This window comes from Mesoplodon bidens, assembly GCF_964165515.1.
Source record: "Mesoplodon bidens genome assembly, chromosome: 9".
Taxonomy (NCBI): Eukaryota; Metazoa; Chordata; class Mammalia; order Artiodactyla; family Ziphiidae; genus Mesoplodon; species Mesoplodon bidens.
This window is the reverse complement of record NC_138166.1, coordinates 51853092-51873858: the sequence shown is the minus strand read 5'-3', so window position 1 is coordinate 51873858 and position 20767 is coordinate 51853092. Positions and strand designations below refer to the sequence as shown.

Genomic DNA, 20767 nt, shown 5'->3' with positions numbered 1-20767 from the left:
CACCAGAGCAGAGTGTGTAACATCCAAGCTGAGTTCCGCTGAGCTTCTTCACAAGTTTCATTTAGGACTTCTCACCGAGGAACCAGAAAAAAATCTTCAGGAACCTAAAGGAGTACAGCTGTGAAGCAATCATGATTTGAGAGACATTGTATGTGTGGACTTTCAGAGTGTCAGTTTCAAAATCATGGAAGTTATTTGGTTGTTCTCCATTTCCTTAGAGCCATTGCTAAGTCAGTTTGAAATCGTCAACACTATAGTAGTCTACACTCCCATCTCGGAAAACAGAAAACTCCACGCTGGGAACCCAGCACTTTCCATGCCCATCACTTCATTAGTATAGATTTGTGTGAGCTGGGTTTATCCACACTCGATAGGCCAGAATCCCCCTGCGCTAGAGTTTCTGTTAGAGACCTCCCTGACTTCTGGACCCAGGAAAGCTATTAGGATTCCTTGTTCTACTTCAACCACAGGCGTTGTTCAAGGAAACCCCAGGGATTCATTTTTAGCAGCCCTGGGGCCTGTGCAAAAGCAAAGACTAGCGAATGTGAGAATTAGTGGAACTATTAATAATTTGGAAGGGCAAGTCAGTGTTTCTGACAGACACTAATTCTTGAACTCTGAGCTCTGGAAGTTTAGAATTCACTTTTCTTCTGTTATTTGGTGTTTCAGCAGAGAGGCCCTCTTTATCTCAGCATCTTCCTCTGCCCATCATAGGGGCTGACATGATGGGTGGGATTTATGCTGTACCTGTGAGCACACAGGTAAGACCAGAAGAGTAAGTTTGAGGTCATTAAATTATAGTTCCTCAGAGTCAGATAGTATAAACCTCTACTGAGAAGGTGAGATAGTCCCTTGTTTTTCTTTTTCTTTTTTTTTTGGGGTCACACTGTACACTTTATTTTTTATTGTTTTTTAGAGAAACAAAGTGAACAGTTTTATTTACGACACTATTTACAGTCACCTTTCAGCACCTCAATATTCTAAGATAGTATATAATGATTTACATAATTTCTCTCTATAGCATCATAATTTACTTCAAAAATCTTGATTCCAGAAGAAAATTCTTATAACTTAACATGAATCCCTATAATATTTATTATAAAAATGCCAATTCTACTATTAATAATAGAGTAATAAACTCAGTAATATGTCTGTGTAATAATATGCAGTGAATAACAGTTTATCTTGTCATCAACTTAATAAAGTCCAAACATTCCCAAAGCAACCAGAATTTTGAGAATTACAGAGTCTGGATATCAATGCTTGCAATTGCCCAGGTGTCCGCTAGAAAGCTGGTACAAACTGGCACTAACATTTTTAAGTGACTTTGGGAATCACTTTTACATATAAAAAAATTCAATTAAAAAAATAAAAGAAAAATATATGGTATTCCAAGCATTGTTTCTTATAATATTTCAACTTGTTGCATTGATTAAAATATAACCTGAAACAGAGTAAAACTGTGTTCAGCAATTTCCAGAAATACATATAGTATCCATACATATGAAAAGGCCCACCTCAATAAAACAAAATAATATTTAATATTTCAAACATTCAGAAGCATATGAATGCATTAGAAAAGGTCTTTAAAAGCTACATAATAAACCAGTAGTTAACTCAGGAGAGGGATCTAGTTTTGATTAAGGTCAAAGGTGAATTTTTAATTTCTGTTGATTTTTTTTTCAAAGATCAAATATATATATATATATATTTTTTAAAACAGTAAATATGGTCTATTTTTGCTTCTTTCCAATAGAATACTTTTTTTTTTTTTTTTTTTGGATTACGCGGGCCTCTCACTTGTTGTGGCCTCTCCCGCTGCGGAGCAACAGGCTCAAGACGTGCAGGCTCAGCGGCTGTGGCCCATGGGCCCAGCCGCTCCGCGGCATGTGGGATCCTCCCGGACCGGGGCACAAACCCGCGTCCCCCGCATCGGCAGGCAGACCCTCAACCACTGCGCCACCAGGGAAGCCCCTCCAATAGAATACATTTGATCACTTTTTTTATACAGCAGGTTCTTATTAGTTATCCATTTTATACACATCAGTGTATACATCGCAATCGCCCAATTCATCACACCACGCCCCCCACCCCCCGCCGCTTCCCCCCTTGGTGTCCATACGTTTGTTCTCTACATCTGTGTCTCAACTTCTGCCCTGAAAACTGGTTCATCTGTACCATTTTTCTAGGTTCCACATATATGCGTTAATATATGATATTTGCTTTTCTCTTTCTGATTTACTTCACTCTGTATGACAGTCTGTAGATCCATCCATGTCTCAACAAATGACCCAATTTCGTTCCTTTTTATGGCTGAGTAATATTCCATTGTATATATGTACCACAACTTTTTTATCCATTCGTCTGTCAATGGGCATTTAGGTTGCTTCCATGATCTGCCTATTGTAAATAGTGCTGCAGTGAACATTGGGGTGCATGTCTTTTGGAATTGTGGTTTTCTCTGGGTATATGCCCAGTAGTGGGATTGCTGGGTCATATGGTAATTCCATTTTTAGTATTTTAAGGAACCTCCATGCTGTTCTCCATAGTGGCTGAATCAGTTTACATTCCCACCAACAGTACAAGAGGGTTCCCTTTTCTCCACACCCTCTCCAGCATTTGTTGTTTGTAGATTTTCTGATGAAGCCCATTCTAACTGGTGTGAGGTGATACCTCATTGTAGTCTTGATTTGCATTTCTCTAATAATTAGTGATGTTGAGCAGCTTTTCATGTGCTTCCTGGCCATCTGTATGTCTTCTATGGAGAAATGTCCATTTAGGTCTTCTGCCCATTTTTGGATTGGGTAATTTGTTTTTTTTAATATCGAGCTGCATGAGCTGTTTATATATTTTGGAGACTAATCCTTTGTTCATTGATTTGTTTGGAAATATTTTCTCCCATTCTGAGGGTTGTCTTTTCATCTTCTTTATGGTTTCCTTTGCTGTGAAAAAGCTTTTAAGTTTCATTAAGTCCCATTTGTTTATTTTTGTTTTTATTTCCATTACTCTAGAAGGTGGATCAAAAAAGATCTTGCTGTGATTTATGTCAAAGAGTGTTCTTCCTATGTTTTCCTTTAAGAATTTTATAGTGCCTGGTCTTACATTTAGGTCTTTAATCCATTTTGAGTTTATTTTTGTGTATGGTGTTAGGGAGTGTTCTAATTTCATTTTTTTTACATGTAGCTGTCCAGTTTTCCCAGCACCACTTATTGAAGAGACTGTCTTTTCTCCATTGCATATCCTTGCCTCCTTTGTCATAGATTAGTTGACCATAGGTGCATGGGTTTACTTCTGGGCTTTCTATCTTGTTCAATTGATCTGTTTCTGTTTTTGTACCAGTACCATATTGTATTGATTACTGTAGCTTTGTAGTATAGTCTGAAGTCAGGGAGTCTGATTCCTCCAGCTCCGTTTTTTTCCCTCAAGACTGCTTTGGCTATTCGGGGTCTTTTGTGTCTCCATACAAATTTTAAGATTTTTTTTGTTGTAGTTCCGTAAAAAATGCCATTGGTAATTTGATAGGGATTGCATTGAATCTGTAGATGGCTTTGAGTAGTATAGTCATTTTCACAATATTGATTCTTCCAATCCAAGAACATGGTATATCTCTCCATCTGTTGGTATCATCTTTAATTTCTTTCATCAATGTCTTATAGTTTTCTACATACAGGTCTTTTGTCTCCCTAGGTAGGTGTATTCCTAGGTATTTTATTCTTTTTGTTGCAATGGTAAATGGGAGTGTTTCCTTAATTTCTCTTTCAGATATTTCCTCATTAGTGTATAGGAATGCAAGAGATTTCTGTGCATTAATTTTGTATCCTGCAACTTTACCAAATTCATTGATAAGCTCTAGTAGTTTTCTGGTGGCATCTTTAGTATGCTCTATGTATAGTATCATGTCATCTGCAAACAGTGACAGTTTTACTTCTTTTCCAATTTGTATTCCTTTTATTTCTTTTTCTTCTCTGATTGCTGTGGCTAGGACTTCCAAAACTATGTGGAATAATAGTAGTGAGAGTGGACATCCTTGTCTTGTTCCTGATATTAGAGGAAATGGTTTCAGTTTTTCACCATTGAGAATGATGTTTGCTGTGGGTTTGTCGTATATGGCCTTTATTATGTTGAGGTACGTTCCCTCTATGCCTACTTTCTGGAGAGTTTTTTATCATAAATGGGTGTTGAATTTTGTCAAAAGCTCTTTTTGCATCTATTGAGATGATAATATGGATTTTATTCTTCAATTTGTTAATATGGTGTATCACATTGATTGATTTGCATATATTGAAGAATCCTTGAATCCCTGGGATAAATCCCACATGATCATGGTGTATGACCCTTTTAATGTGTTGTTGGATTCTGTTTGCTAGTATTTTGTTGAGGATTTTTGCATCTATATTCATCAGTGATATTGGTCTGTAATTTTCTTTTTTTGTAGTATCTTTGGTTTTGGTGTCAGGGTGATGGTGGCCTCATAGAATGACTTTAGGAGTGTTCCTTCTTCCGCAATCTTTTGGAAGAGTTTGAGAAGGATGGGTGTTAGCTCTTCTCTAAATGTTTGATAAAATTCACCTGTGAAGCCATCTGATCCTTGACTTTTGTTGTTGGAAGATTTTTAATCACTGTTTCAATTTCATTACTTGTGATGGGTCTGTTCATATTTTCTATTTCTTCCTGGTTCAGTCTTGAAAGGTTATACCTTTCAATAATTTGTCCATTTCTTCCAGGTTGTCCATTTTATTGGCATAGAGTTACTTGTAGCAGTCTCTTAGGATGCTTTGTATTTCTTCAGTGTCTGTTGTAACTTCTCCTTTTTCATTTCTAATTTTATTGATTTGAGTCCTCTCCCTCTTTTTCTTGATGAGTCTGGCTAATGCTTTATCAATTTTGCTTATCTTCTCAAAGAACCAGCTTTTAGTTTTATTGATCTTTGCTATTGTTTTCTTTGTTTCTATTTCATTTATTTCTGCTCTGATCTTTATGATTTCTTTCCTTTTGCTAACTTTGGGTTTTGTTTGTTCTTCTTTCTCTAGTTCCTTTAGGTGTAAGGTTAGATTATTTATTTGAGATTTTTCTTGTTTCTTGAGGTAGGCTTATATAGCTATAAACTTCCCTCTTAGAACTGCTTTTGCTGCATCCCATAGGTTTTAGATCGTCGTGTTTTCATTGTCATTTGTCTCTAGGTATTTTTTGGTTTCCTCTTTGATTTCTTCAGTGATCTCTTGGTTATTCAGTAATGTAGTGTTTAGGCTCCATGTGTTTGTGTTTTTTACATTTTTTCCCCTGTAATTCATTTCTAATCTCATAGTGTTGTGCTCAGAAAAGATGCTTGATCTGATTTCAGTTTTCTTAAATTTGCTGAGGCTTGATTTGTGACCCAAGATGTGATCTATCCTGGAGAATGTTCTGTGCGCACTTGAGAAGAAAGTATAATCTGCTGTTTTTGGGTGGAATGTCCTATAAATATCAATTAAATCTATCTGATCTATTGTGTCATTTAAAGCTTCTGTTTCCTTATTTATTTTTATTTTGGATGATCTGTCCATTGGTGTACATGAGGTGTTAAAGTCCCCCACTATTATTGTGTTTTGTCGATTTCGTCTTTTAGAGCTGTTAGCAGTTGCCTTATGTATTGAGGTGCTCCTATGTTGGGTGCATATATATTTATAATTGTTATATTGTCTTTTTGGATTGATCCCTTGGTCATTATGTAGTGTCCTTCCTTGTCTCTTGTAACATTCTTTATTTTAAAGTCTGTCTTATCTGATATGAGTATTGCTACTCCAGCTTTCTTTTGATTTCCATTTGCATGGAATATCTTTTTCCATCCCCTCAGTTTCAGTCTGTATGTGTCCCTAGGTCTGAAATGGGTCTCTTGTAGGCAGCATATATATGGGTCTTGTTTTTATATCCATTCAGCAAGCCTGTGTCTTTTGGTTGGAGCATTTAATCCATTCATGTTTAAGGTAATTATCTATATGTATGTTCCTATGACCATTTTCTTAATTGTTTTGGGTTCGTTTTTGTAGGTCCTTTTCTTCTCTTGTGTTTCAACTTAGAGAAGTTCCTTTAGCATTTGTTGTAGAGCTGGTTTGGTGGTGCTGAATTCTCTTAGCTTTTGCTTGTCTGTAAAACTTTTGATTTCTCCATTGAATATGAATCAGATCCTTGCCTGGTAGAGTAATCTTGGTTGTAGGTTCTTCCCTTTCATCACTTTAAGTATATCATGCCACTCCCTTCTGACTTGTAGAGTTTCTGCTGAGAAATCAGCTGTTAGCCTTATGGGAGTTCCCTTGTATGTTATTTTTTGTTTTTCCCTTGTTGCTTTCAATAATTTTTCTTTGTCTTTAATTTTTACCAATTTGATTACTGTGTGTCTCGGCATATTTCTCCTTGGGTTTATCCTGTATGGGAATCTCTGTGCTTCCTGGACTTGGGTGGCTATTTCCTTTCCCATGTTAGGGAAGTTTTCGACTGTAATCTCTTCAAATATTTTCTCTGGTCCTTTCTCTCTCTCTTTGCCTTCTGGGACCCCTATAATGCGAATGTTGTTGCGTTTAATGTTGTCCCCAAGGTCTCTTAGGCTGTCTTCATTTCTTTTCATTCTTTTTTCTTTATTCTGTTCTGCAGCAGTGAATTCCACAATTCTGTCTTCCAGGTCACTTATCCGTTCTTCTGCGTCAGTTATTCTGCTATTGATTCCTTCTAATGTAGTTTTCATTTCAGTTATTATATTGTCCATCTCTGTTTGTTTGTTCCTTAATTCTTCTAGGTCTTTGTTAAAAATTTCTTGAATCTTCTCGGTCTTTGCCTCCATTCTTTTTCTGAGGTGCAGGATCAGCTTCACTATCATTATTCTGAATTCTTTTTCTGGAAGGTTGCCTATCTCCACTTCATTTAGTTGTTTTTCTGGGGTTTTATCTTGTTCCTTCATCTGGTACATAGCCCTCTGCCTTTTCATTTTGTCTGTCTTTCTGTGAATGTGGGTTTTGTTCCACAGGCTGCAGGATTGTAATTCTTCTTGCTTCTGCTGTCTGTCCTCTGGTGGATGAGGCTATCTAAGAGGCTTGTGCAGGTTTCCTGATGGGAGGGACTGGTGGTGGGTAGAGCTGGGTGTTGCTTTGGCGGGCAGAGCTCAGTAAAACTTCAGTCTGCTTGACTGCTGATGAGTGGGGCTGGGTTCTCTCTCCCTGTTGGTTGTTGGCCTGAGGCAACCTGACACTGGAGCCTATGTGGGCTCTTTTGTGGGTTTACTAATGGTGGACTCTTGGAGGTCTCACGCCAAGGAGTACTTCCCAGAACTTCTGCTGCCAGTGTCCTTGTCTCCATGGTGAGCCACAGCCACCCCCCGCCTCTGCAGGAGACCCTCCAACACTAGCAGTTAGGTCTGGTTCAGTCTCCCCTGGGTTCACTGCTCCTTCCTCTGGGTCCCATGAGCACACTACTTTGTGTGTGCCTTCAAGAGTGGAGTCTTTGTTTCCCCCAGTGCTGTCAAAGTCCTGCAGTCAAATCCTTCTAGCCTTCAAAGTCTTGAAATTCCTCCTCCCATTGCTGGACCCCCCCAGGTTGGGAAGCCTGATTTGGGGCTCCGAACCTTCACTCCAGTGGGTGGACTTCTGTGGTATAAGTGTTCTCCAGTCTTTTAGTCACCCACCCAGCAGTTATGGGATTTGATTTTGCTGTGATTGCACCCCTCCTACCGTCTCATTGAGGCTTCTCCTTTGTCTTTGGATGTGGGGTATCTTTTCTGGTGAGTTCCAGTGTCTTCCTGTCGATGATTGTCCAGCCGTTAGTTGTGATTCTGATGTTCTCACAAGAGGGAGTGAGAGCACGTCCTTCTACTCTGCCATCTTGGTTCAGGCTCCCCTTGTTTTTCTTAACAGATGCTAAAAGTCCAGGAAATCACAGAGACACCCTTTGGGAACTGTATACATGTGAATATAGGGAAGTGAGACCATTTTGTAGCTGCTATATTGGTATTTGCTTTCTACAAATGTATATACGCTAAATGTTTTTCTTGATCTTAAATCCCTCTTCCAGGATCCATATCTGTATTTCCACCTGTCCTTTAAAGGCCCTTTGTCTTGACCTGCAGGCATTTCTAACATTTAATAGGCCCAGAACTAAACTCATTGCCCTCAGCCCCCAAACTTGCATTCTTGATTTCAGCTTTCTTGTTCCCTCTCGACTGGCTCTTAAACAGTAAGAAATGCATTTTACAGCATGACTCACAATGCACACATACATATGTACATGCACAGATATAACATGAATAAAAGTTGAATAAAATGTTGCTTCATAAAAACAACATGCATCTTTACTGTGTCTGTTACCCTCCGACATCTTCTCTTGGATTTCATCTTTTGAAAAATGCTGATATCAACACTCTAAATGAAATTTACAGTCCTCCAGTGGGTCATGTGACCTGCAGTTTGTGACAACTTGAAAGAGAGATAAAATGCAGTCTTCATGCATTCAGTATCTGGCCCTAGCCTCCCATCCCATAACCCAGCCAACAATAAGGCCCACAAAACTTCACGCTGTTACCCAGACACACCATTCATTCATTCCTTCATTCATTCAGCATTTACTGTGTGCATGTTTGGTACGAGGCACATGGTAGGCACTAGGGATCCAGAGATAAATGTCATGGTCTCTACTCGGAGGTCCATGGTCTGGTGGAGAGACAGATGAGTGATCTAACGCTTATGAGGCAGTGAGTGGTCCTATAATGGAAGTCTGCACAAAGCCCTCAGAGAACACAGAGATCACAGCAGGTAACTGGGCCCAGAGAGTCCAGGAAGTCTTTCAGGAAAAGGTGACCCATGAAGCTAGAAACAGAGGTAGGAGTTAACCTGGCCAGTGGAGACAGGGCATTCCAGAAGAGGAAACCGCCTTGGGAAGGCATGGGGGCAGGAGCATCATGAGGACTTAAACAATGGAGATTATTTTCATATAGCCTTTCCTTATAACCAGAATACTCAGCTGTCCCTCCCCTCGGCCCCCTCCCCCGCCCACTTTCTTTACTTGGCCAACCATCACTCTGTGTTCCGTCTCCCACTGAAAGATCCTCTCCCTGGCAGCTTTTCCCCGCCCCCCAGGTAGCCTTAAGCACACCCTGCTTTGGGCTCTTGCCTCCTTCTCCTCACACTTCTGAGAGAGCTCTTCTTATGTTGAAGGCAGCTCATCACCATCCCACTCCTCTGTCTCACCAGAGTAGGAGCGAGCGCCTCAAGGCAGAGCCCAGTCTCATCCTTCTGTCTTCTGTGATGAACACAGTAAATGCTAACTGAGTGCAGAGATGAACCAACAAAGGGACAGGGAGACATACAAGGCACGGGCACAGGTTTAAGGTGAAGCAGCTTAACTGAACACATAGAGGACTTTTTCGCATATCACAACATGTCGTTCCAAGACTGAGGGTGACCTCAGATATTAGAAGCTTGCTTATTTACAGATCTGGGGACCACACTTTAAATGTTGAGGCACACATTTTACATGTTGAGATGTAATTATCTTCTGCACTGTTTTTTTTGGGGAGGGGTTTGCAAAAGATTATTTTTGACTTTTAGAGAGTACCTCTTTTTCCTTCTAACTTCAAAGTATCTTGGTAGTGGAATTTCTTACTTATTAATACAAAGGAAAATCTGACATCAGAGGCAATACACACCCACTTTCCCTAGTGCACACGTAGCCTATCATCTCTAACCACACATTTAACCCAAATTGCCTTTCCCAAAAAGGCTTTTACAGGAAGCAACGTTGACTTCTAATTCTTCTTTTCCTTTGCCTACTTTCTATTTCCTGTGCAAATGGCCTAGGAGTTGTTGACAGGAGAATAATTTGAGGTGTGGAATCTCATCAGTCAATGCTATAATAACAAAAAATGTCTTATGTTTTTTTTTCTTTGCACGTAATTTTTATGGGATGGCCATAATATTTGATAATCACTTTGAAACAGAACACTGGATCTGGATGAGGATAGTGCCTGTGAAAAAGCTTTGTTAACATAAATATTGTAGAAACAGGTACAGTCAGGGCATCAATCATACCTTTACTAGGAGTGAGAGAAAGAGTGTCATGTTCTGGCTGGACTTTCATTGTTTATAAAACCTTAGAGGGTCTATTTCATATGTGATGGATTGGTCATGATCAAGATGTGATTTTGAGCTGAGTTTCTCCCTTTAGTTGCTAAAGTTTAATACTGTCAAACCCCTTTGTCCTTCATGCAGAATTCAGTGGGAGCTCAAAAGAGGAGCATCCCCCAGATGAGCTGTGTGCTGCCCGCACACCTGACTGTCTCCCTCTCTTGAAATAATGATCAGAATTAGTGGAAAGAAAGGAGAACATGCCTTTTGCAGAGGCACTGTTGTCACAGTTGTTTATGTCAGGCTTGTCTTTGTCTCTTTTCCTATCTTACAACTCTTGGAGCCCTCTCTCACCTATGGCCTTCCATCCCCACCCAGCCCATCAGTAGAGTGATCTTGTTTATGTAGATCTGCCTGTTAATGTTAGTGTTAATTAGTGCTTGCAAGAACTGTATTGTCTGATCCCCTGAACACTCTGTTCACACCCAGTGTTTCAGTGAATTCCGTGTTTCAGTGAGGAACGTAATACATGTGTTTATTAACCCTGATTCGCCAGAGCAGGAAGCAGTGAGTGAGTCTCTTGCTGTATGTGTGCCCCGCCTTGCCTTCACAGCCCTGTACCCGCTAGGAAGTCTATACATAAAGAGCCAGAGCTCTGTATTTCCTTATTGCCTAGTAGTATCTGCTAATCCTCAGAGATGAGTGAATAGGCGTCATTTCTCCCCATGATGTCTGCCATTCCTTCAGTTTTGCCAGCTTCTGGCTTTATCTCTTCCCCTTTCTAACTCATTTGACTGTCATATTGGTCCATCATAGTTTGAGTTACAGCATTTGTCACTGACCCCCAGATCAGGGAATCCCTATGGAAAAAGTGGCTGGGCTGGATTCTCCTCCATTGCTGGCACCTCCTTGACCCCATTTTCTGAGGGTGCTTTGAATAGTATCTGATCCTTACATAGTGCTTACTGCATACCAGGTAGTATTCTCCCACAGATGAAAAAAGTGCTGTTATCATCACCCCTAGTTTACAGAGGAGGAAATTGAAGCTCGATGAAGTCCCATGGCTAGTAAGTAGGGGATCAGAGGAGTCTGTCTCCGTGATCTGGGCTCTTAAACCTTTCATCTCCACTGTTCTCCATCAGTGATTTACCATGATCATTGAGTATAATAGCAATAGATGGTGGAACTGAAAATTCGAATAAAGTGTGCTCGTTATACGTGAAACGGAATTGCCTTTTAATGCCTTTGACCAGATCATACATTGTGGGGATAGAAAAGTAGATGCGGAAAGAAGCTGGAAGTGTGGATAGAGAAAGACAGTGTAGGGAGAACAGTATTTGGGGATGAGGAAACTATGTATCATGTGACTAAAGATGTTAACTCTAACCAATAGTATGGCCAGTGAAGAATGTGAGCATCCCAAGCTGTCTGTTCTGCTTCTTTGAAACATTCTGATGCCCAGACAGAGGATGTGGGGGAAGAAATGACAGAATTCTTAGAACTGTTAAATGATGACACGTCTGATACTAGAGTGAAGGATAAAAGCTCATGAAAGAATCATGAGGGACACATACATACTTTATTCAGTTCCATGAAGATGACAGCTCATTCTTTGAGTCGTAAGCCTACTTACTAAGTTTGGAGTTGATAAAATGCAGCAGATTTAACTTGTCTTAGCGCATTCAGCTGCATTTGTTAAAACACAGACATTCGACTTGGGTGGCTCTTTAGCTGGGTTTGTTTTACTGAAATAAAATCCCTGGCACACGATAATGGGAAAAAAAATCCAGAGTTTCATCATATGCAGTGTAGTGTTTTCTGCACTGGAGAATCTTGAGTGCTTTGGAAATAATAAGTCTGTTTCCACAATTTCCTGCTCTCCACTAGGTCCTTGGAACGCCAAATGAGGACACGTGGCCTGGAGTTCATTCTTTACCACATTTTAAGCCAGGTATGTTTCACTAATTACAAATGACTAAGTGCTTCCGATATGAAAAGGGTGAATATATAAATACTCCCCCTCAAGCTAATATTACCTGGGAAAATTCTGGTTACCTTTACCGTTGTGTATTCGACCTCTTATTGGAGTTGTCCTTTGGTTTTCACAGTTTATTTGTTGGCAAAGATAGACTGAATGACATCCCTCGTGAGAGTTTTTCACCCTGTGTTCTTCGTTTGATTTGACTGGCTAATCTCGAAGTAACCTTTCATTTCATCATCAGTTAGACTAGCATCCATGTCTATAAAGACAAACTTTAAATCAAGCTACTATAATCCATCTGTGTGACTTCTAGTAATAATACTAGGGAAAGTATTACATTGTAAAAAGGAAAAATCATATTTTTATTTTTAAAAAATCTAGTAATACATGGTCAATTAATTTGAGTTTAAAAATATAAAATGTTCTATATGTTCAACATCCCATCTTTTTTAATGTTAAATATTTAAACCCCTAAACCAGAAAATCTGAGGGAAAATGCAGAACTTTTATATAAAATAAGTTGTCACTTTTTTCTTACCAGTAGGTGGCAGTCAAGAAACTTTCAGTTTTAATAATTACGTTTAACGGAAGAAAAATCTCAAAATGGGCTATTTAATTTTTGTAGGAGGGATGAAAGGTTTGGAATTGGAAATTTAATAAAAATTAGTGGAATGAATTATTGTAAAATAATCTTTTTTGTTTTTTCTTCTTTTCTTGTTTACAAAACATGGATTATAAAATGCAGACCTACCATTAAATTACTGAAACGGATTTTATGGAAGATCTAATAGTCCATTATTTTATGAGGGAAAAGAGCTATGAATAATTACTGTTACAGGATCCAAGTATATTCTTTTTCTCCCCTTCCTCTCTTTTGGGGGACCATCAGGAATAAGTTATCAATCCCAAAGAATGACTGAGTTTATTTTTACTCTTAATATTTTTCTTCTGAAAGTACACTGTGTGCTGAGAATTCTTTTATTTTCTTTGGCTGCCCCAAGGACCCTTTGCACTTTCACTGAAAATTCTAAATAACTTCTATGTTATGAAAGACTATAGATACTTAATTTAAGATGGATTTTTTTTCTAACTAAACAAGAAGTATCCTCTAAGTGATCTCACTAATGGATTTTAAGTGAGAACACAGCTCTTTATAAACGTTCCAGGTGTGGATTCATAAAGAAGCCTTGCTTCCTCATGTTAATATCTAAAATCTTAACTCCTAGGGAAATAAAGCAGAGGAGAATATGAAAAGGGTGTAAATGAGTAAAGTTGATGCAGAAAGGAAAAATTAAGATAGTCATTTGGCCCACCAAGTTTCTAGAGGAGAAAACATGGAGTAATTGGTTTATTTTGGTGTGAATAGAATTTATCTTCATCAACAACACAAAAAAGCATTTTTTAAATGTGTCTGGAAAGTACTATGATGTAATGCAAATTGAACTAACAGATTGGGAACTTCATGAGATCAGAGACTGTGACTAGTACGTATTTTGGCTCAATGAATGTCTGCTGCCCTGAATTTTATTGAATGTTTAAAATAGAAATTATTTATGTGACTCTTCTGGTAGGCATATATAAATTAGGGTATATATATATATATATATATATATATATATTTAAGTTATTAATATTATGTACAGGTACAACCACAGACACATAATATATAAAAGGTAATGGGGTTCCAAAAGAATAACGTGTTTAGATGAATGTAAGGCATGGGTGCTGACTAGCAAAAAAGATACTCCAGGCAACGCTTGGTGCTTGTGGATGAGAGTAGATGTGATAAATGCTTCCTGAGTTGCCCTGAGAGGAGTCAAGGAGAGACAAGATAATAGACTGGGGCAAAGGGAGCAAATCTACGAGCCTTTTCATGCAGCACTTAAGCAAACCCATCAGGGGAGTCCTGGGGAAGAAGAAACACGTTCCCAGAGGAGAAAATATCAGTGCCAGGGTCCACCTGTCCCACCCCACTTTCCACCTCCTTATTCTACCCCCAAAGTGCCTTAGAAAGTCTGAGAGAAAAGAAGAAAGTCTGAGCCATGAGGACATAACTTTGTTTTGTTTTGCTCGATAGGCTTCATTTTTTAAGAGCAGTTTTAGGTTCATAACAAAACTGAGCAGAAGGTGCAGAGATTTCCCATACATCCCCTGCCCTGACACATGTGCAGCCTCCCCCCTTATCAACATCCGCCACCAGAGTGGTACATTCGTTACAGTTTGATGAACTTACGCTGACACATCATTATCACCCAAAGTCCATGGTTTACGTTAGGATTTGTTCTTGGTGTTGCACATTCTGTGGTCTGTACAAAGTATAATGACATTTATCCACCATTACAGTATCACACAGAGTAGCATCACTGCCCTAAAAATCCTCTGTGTTCTGCCTGTTTATCCCTCCCTTTTCCCTAAGCCCTGTCAACCACTAATCTTTTTACTGTCTCCATAGTTTTGCCTTTTCCAGAATGTCATATAATTGGAGTCATCTGAAAAGGATGTTGCCTTTTCAGATTGGCTTCCTTCATTTACTAATATGCATTTAAGGTTCCTCCAGGTCTCTTCATGGCTTGATAGCTCATTTCTTTTTACCACTGAATAATATTCCATTGTCTGGATGCACCCCTGTTTATGTATCCATTCATGTACTGAAGAACATGTTGATTGTTCCAAGTTTGGGCATTTATGGATAAAAATGCTCTAAACATCACTGGCACTGGGTTTCAACTCCTTTGGGTAAATAGCAAGGAGTGCGATTGATAGATTGGAAAAATTATACTTTGTCCAATTTTGAATAGATAATAAATTTAAGCAATTCAAAATATCAAACCATATAAAAAAGGAGCATAGTACAAAGCCTCCCCACCCTGTCTGCCACCTGCCTACTTCCCCAGAACGATTTCCCCAACCACAGGCCCCCACTTATTAGTTTCTGTTATGTTTCTTTCCTTTATGTAAATGTAAAAAATTATGAATATATTTTTTCATATTTCCCATATTAAACACAATTTTGGGTCTTGCTTTTCTCATTAATGCATCCTGTAGGTCCTCTCATGTCACTGTATAGAGAAGGCTAGTGTGGCTTCCCTCTTTTCCTGCAGCCACATTGTTTTACATTGTGTGGATTTAACCTGTCCCTACTTATGGACATTTGGGTTGTTTCCAGTGTTTTTGCCATTATAAATATTATAACCGGTATATACACACATAAATGTACAGATGCGCATCACATCTGTACAAGTATATCTGAAGGATAAATTACCAGAAGTAGGGTTGAAGAATTAATAAGTATACAGTGACCCTTGACCAGCACGGGTTGAGCTGTATGGATCCATTATACGTGGATTGTTTTCATTAATACCCACTACTGTACTACATGGCGGTTGATTGAATCAGGGATGTGGAACCACAGATACCAAGGGCAGACTATAAATTATAGGCAGATTTTTGACTGCAGGAGAGTCAATGCCCCTATCTCCTGTGTTGTTCAGGGGTCAACTGTATACAATTATAATTTTGAACACTTCTGTCAAATGTTGTCCAAAAGGATGGTACCAGTTGGCTCTGTTACCAGCAATACATGAGAACGCTTCTTCTCCACTCCAAACTTTTCAGTTTTGCCTGTTAAGTGACAAAAAAAATCTTAATATAATTTTAATTTGCATGCTTCTTTTATGACGAGGCTGAGCATCTTTTCATATGTTTCAGGATCAGTTGTATTTCCTTTTCTGTGAGCAACTAATATCTTTTGCCAATTTACAGTAGAGTTGCATGTCATTTGCCATATTCTTACTAATTTCTAGGGGTTCTTTATATATTAGAGAAAGTATCATTTTTCTATAAACAGGCTTTGCTTCTCTGAAATTTTTAAAAATGACTCTTTCTAATTTTTTTTTTTTTTTTTTGCGGTACGCGGGCCTCTCACTGTTGTGGCCTCTCCCGTTGCGGAGCACAGGCTCCGGACACACAGGCTCAGCAGCCATGGCTCACGGGCGCAGCCGCTCCGCGGCATGTGGGATCTTCCCAGACCGGGGCATGAACCCATGTCCCCTGCATCGGCAGGCGGACTCTCAACCACTGCGCCACCAGGGAAGCCCGACTCTTTCTAATTTTTAAGCAATTTTGAAAATAATCCTCACTCTTATATCTTACTAGTCTTGTTTAACTTGTTTTGCCTCAAGAGAAAAAAATTCTGTGTTGGCTTAGAACAATTGTTAAGATTTTAAAAGAACAACTAGATAACAACTGGGATTGATTCTTTAGAATTTAGCCTGTATGTGTCCTCTTCTGCACTTATATTTATGCTAACACAAAATTCCTTAACTTCAGCTTATTCCCATAGCAGCCAGGCAGCTGGCCACAGCTGCATAAAATAAATAAATATATGTGTAACACACACATGCGCACGTACACACACACGTGTGTGTTACATATAATAAGAAATCTAACCTTGGGAGCTGCCACTTTCCCATCAGTTACTTCTATTTAAATTTCTCTCAAAAGAAGTAGGAAGTGGGTCTGTGTCTTCTTTGAACCTGATTGCCTTCTCACTTCTTTTTCCTCACCCTCAGGTTCTGTGGTTTATGGTCTCAAAATTAGGGGTCTCTCCCTCTCTCCCTCTCCAGTCCCTCTCTGTCCTTCCTTCCCCCCTCTCCCCCTTCTCCCCACCTCTCATACTAGAGTGTCTCCTTCTATCACTATCCTCAGGATGCTTGCTGTGGGCCAGCCTCGGAGGTGAAAGGTGACACCATGGTATTCTTAGCACTTCAGTAATTTTGTCACCTTCGATGAGATTCATCACAGGCCAAACCCCATTCTCTCTATCAAAAAGTAAGAGTCTACTGCAAAATTACTATATTTTCCCTTTCACTTGTTTCATAGTGACTCACTACTGGGATGCTTTTGCGTAATGCCCTCTGCTCCGTTTCCTTCTGGGATGGGAAGAGCCTTCCCTGTGTGACTCCCAGGACCACTTTGCCCCACCTGCTTTGCCCTCAGCTACTTTATGTCAACAGAGGCCACATGGCTTATACACCTCTGGTGAAGTGATGCTTGAAATTCTTTGTTATAAGACAGACTTAGCATTAATATTTTTTAGAAACACATCTTGGGTATGTATTGGAGGGGTTGTTTGGGATTTGTAGAATTGTGGTAGCCGCAGATCAGGGCAGAATATAGGTAGACATTTGAGGTTCTCCAGACTAGTAGAATCAGGGTGAGAGACTGAGAATTCTGAGAAGATTTTGCAGTTTCCTACTGTCAGGGAAAACCGTTGGCTGCTTCAGCTGGGAGTAAGAACGGTGTTTTGGTTGTGCGGTAACTATTTAAGCAAATTGAACATTAGAGCTGGAAGAAGTTCCAGGGGGCATCTAGCCCTGCTCAGTCCTTTGTAAGGCTAGGAACCTGAGGTCAGAGGTGTTAAAGGACTTCCCCAAAGTCAGTGTCAGAGATGAAAGTAGATCCCAGGAGGTCTCCCTGAGTTTCAGTTCAGTGCCCTTTTTTTGCAGCATGAATCATGGGTGATCATGCTACTGCATCTGTATTACAATTTCTCGTTGACCTTCTTCTAATGAACAGTTTATTGACAATTAGTCTATCAAGAAAGTAGCAAAAAAGTAGGAAGGATCTGATCTCTGTACTTAGTAAAACATGAACCCACAAACATCACTTTGTATGAAATACTTTGGCCCCGAAATAACATGTGGAGTCCATGTATGAAACTTTTTTCATCTCTTAAATGCTTCCAACAAAAGGGGCATTCAACAGCTATTTCATGACCAATTGTTATTCAGGAGTTTAGAAAAGGAAGGCACTGTAAAATGCAGGGAGAGAAAAATGTTGCTAGACAGGAAGCAATTAAAAGTAATGAAATTTAGACTGAAATAATTCTATTTTTCCCAAATCAAGCAAGGGAACAGAGTATTTCTAAAGTGATCATATTATTCTGAAGAGAAAGTTATCTAATCCAAAAAGCAGTTTGATTAAGGAAAGTTTGTTAAAGTCAGAATTTCTTGCAACGAATTTGCCTTTGGAGGCAAATTGCAAAAAGGGAGTATTTTAAACACTCTGTGCCCCAAACTAAGCCCACAGACACACTGACCTTGAAGGCAACATATAAATATGGACTTCGTTGTACTCAGACTCTGTAATGAGGTGAAAAACTTCTCCTCAATTCCACCTATTCACAGGCCTAACTGAGGCCCCCAAACTAAATAGATTCAGACTTCTTAATTCCAGAGGGAAGATGTAAATTTTTTCAGAATACCATGATGGGATTTCCCTGGTGGCACAGTGGTTAAGAATCCACCTGCCAATGCAGGGGACACGGGTTCGAGGCCTGGTCCAGGAAGATCTCACATGCCGCAGAGCAACTAAGCCCGTGCGCCACAACTACTGAGCCTGCGCTCTAGGGCCCGTGAGCGACAACTACTGAACCCACGTGCCACAGCTACTGAAGCCCACGTGCCCTAGAGCCCGTGCTCCACAACAAGAGAAGCCACCGCAATGAGAAGCCCACACACCACAACTAAGAGTAGCTCCCGCTCGCCGCAGCTAGAGAAAGTCCACGCACAGGAACAAAGACCCAACGTGGCCAAAAAAAATTTTTTTTATTTTTTTAAATTAAAAAGAAATACCGTGATGATAACACCTTACGTTTTATGTTGTATTTTATTATTTACAAAGCATTTCAACATATTATCTCAGTTGGTATTTAGAACAACTCCTGAGTTATTATAATGTTATTGTCCTAATACGGTTATCCCAATTTACAGACAAGGAAACTGGGAGACTGAGGCTTGGAGAGTTTGTGTGGCTTGTCCAAGGCCACATCTGTAGTATGTAGCGGAGCCCAAACGCAAACCCAGGCCTGCAGTCCCTGGCCTGCTATTCTTACGGATGCCTGCCAGTCTCTTTAAGAGAGCTTCCCCATCTGCAAACATAGGAGTATGATGAGGGAGAATTGTCAGCTTCTTCTCAGCCCTGCCTGGTGGCATCTTGGAAAAGATCTCTATATATCTTCTTGTAGGTACCAGAACCCACCCTCCACCTGCTAAATATGGGTATCTTCTTTGAAACTTGTGCTTCCAATAAATTGTCAACTCCAAACACCCTCTGTGGGTGTTTAGTTTTAATGTACAGTCATTGGTACATATTATGGGAATTGCCCAGTTCCATGATTTGCACACCAGAGGAGATCTGAACCTGTAGCCTTTGTTCACACTCTGGACTTCCCCTAGTCTGTAAGAAGGTGATGGAAAAGCTGCGGAAGCAGTAGAAATTGTTTGGTGGGCTATTCAGTGCAGGGCGGTTGAGAGGAGGGTGGTTTCGTGCCATGATGTTGCCCTGCACAGACCACGCCTGCTATCAGGAGATACCTGTGGACATGCAGGGCCACCTTCGTTACTCTTCCAGAAGCATCCCGTCTGCTCCCTCCAGCTCATGGAATTCCTGTGGACGTTAAATGAGATAATCCATTTTTACATCCTCTTCATTACTTTTTACATACTTATACTTTACCTATTTTTAAGAAGATTTGAGCTGGCTGTGTAATTGGTATAAAAGTGCTTTTAAACTGTTAGGGGCATGTAACTACAAAGTAATATTTTGTACCATTTATACTGTGTCCTCTGCCGGTGTTTTCTTTCCCACTTTATGCTTTACCTCAAGAATCTTTTTTTATGTCCTTTTTTTTTTTTTTTTTTTTTTGAGCGATTGATAGCAAATGTAACAGTCATGGGTAACATCTGAATATACAAGGGTGTAACTATGTGATGGTTATAAAAATCGACTTGAAAAATTAATCTGCAAATATATGGCCCTTATCTCAGATTTTATTGCTAAAAACCTTGTGGGTCTGCCTGCCCCAAGGCTCAGGACATTTAGAGCTCTCTCCCCCAAGCATCAACCACCACCTTCTTCAACTCTGCCGTTCTTCATCCTACCAGTAAATGCCACACCAGTCACACAGTGAAAAAGCCAGTTAATTAGTAAATTTATAAAATAAGTGAACTTTATAGAGCAGAGGAAGTTAAAACAACATTAAGCGTGACAAGAAGGGCAGGCTGTCTTGACTTTCATACTTTCTGATTGTGGCAATCATGCTGGAGTCACTGCTGGCTGAGAGCAGGGGAGAAAATGCTGGAGTTGAGTGGCCATGTTTCAAGCAGCAGGAACCATGCTCCAGATACTCTCATGAGCTCAGATTCTTAATAAGTACTTGCTAGGTGCCAGGCAGCATTGTAGATGCTGAAGCCACAGTGGTGAACAAAGCAGATAAACCCGTTGCTTATGGGGCTTCCGTGCTAGAGGGGAGACAAATAGTAGACAAATTACAAATCAGTGTGGCTGGAGAAGCTGACCACGGACAGAGCAGCAGGGGTGGGTCGCTGAAGGCCAAGGTGAAGAGCTAGGATTTTACTTGAAGTGTGAAAGGAATCAATGGAGGGTTTTTGAGCGGGGGAGGAAATTGATGTTTTGTTTGCAAAGGGACCTACTGTCTACAAAAAGTCACACACCTATTTCAGAGATGGTAAGGGGCTTCACCTCAAGTGTGAACTCCTCTTGATTGGTAGTTTCTGCCCACAGCTCTGGGCTGAGAAGGGTCTGTAATAGCAAGTCCCGGCTCAGGGGAAATTATTCTCACACCAGTTAACAGTGATGCCATAGACATGGGGCATAGGTTTTTCCCAATAGGTCCATA

At 39.9% G+C, this 20767-nt stretch overlaps 1 protein-coding gene across 4 annotated transcripts in view; it reads left to right on the top strand.

Moving 5' to 3' along the window:
* CDK14 (cyclin dependent kinase 14) overlaps positions 1 to 20767 on the top strand; it is a 591337-nt gene that overhangs the window by 441491 nt on the left and 129079 nt on the right. For all 4 annotated transcript variants that reach the window (XM_081243419.1, XM_081243417.1, XM_081243420.1 and 1 more), the window contains one exon: positions 11973 to 12036. In XM_081243419.1, coding sequence (XP_081099545.1) covers positions 11973 to 12036 — 64 coding nt within the window. The remainder of the gene's footprint in view (positions 1 to 11972; positions 12037 to 20767) is intronic.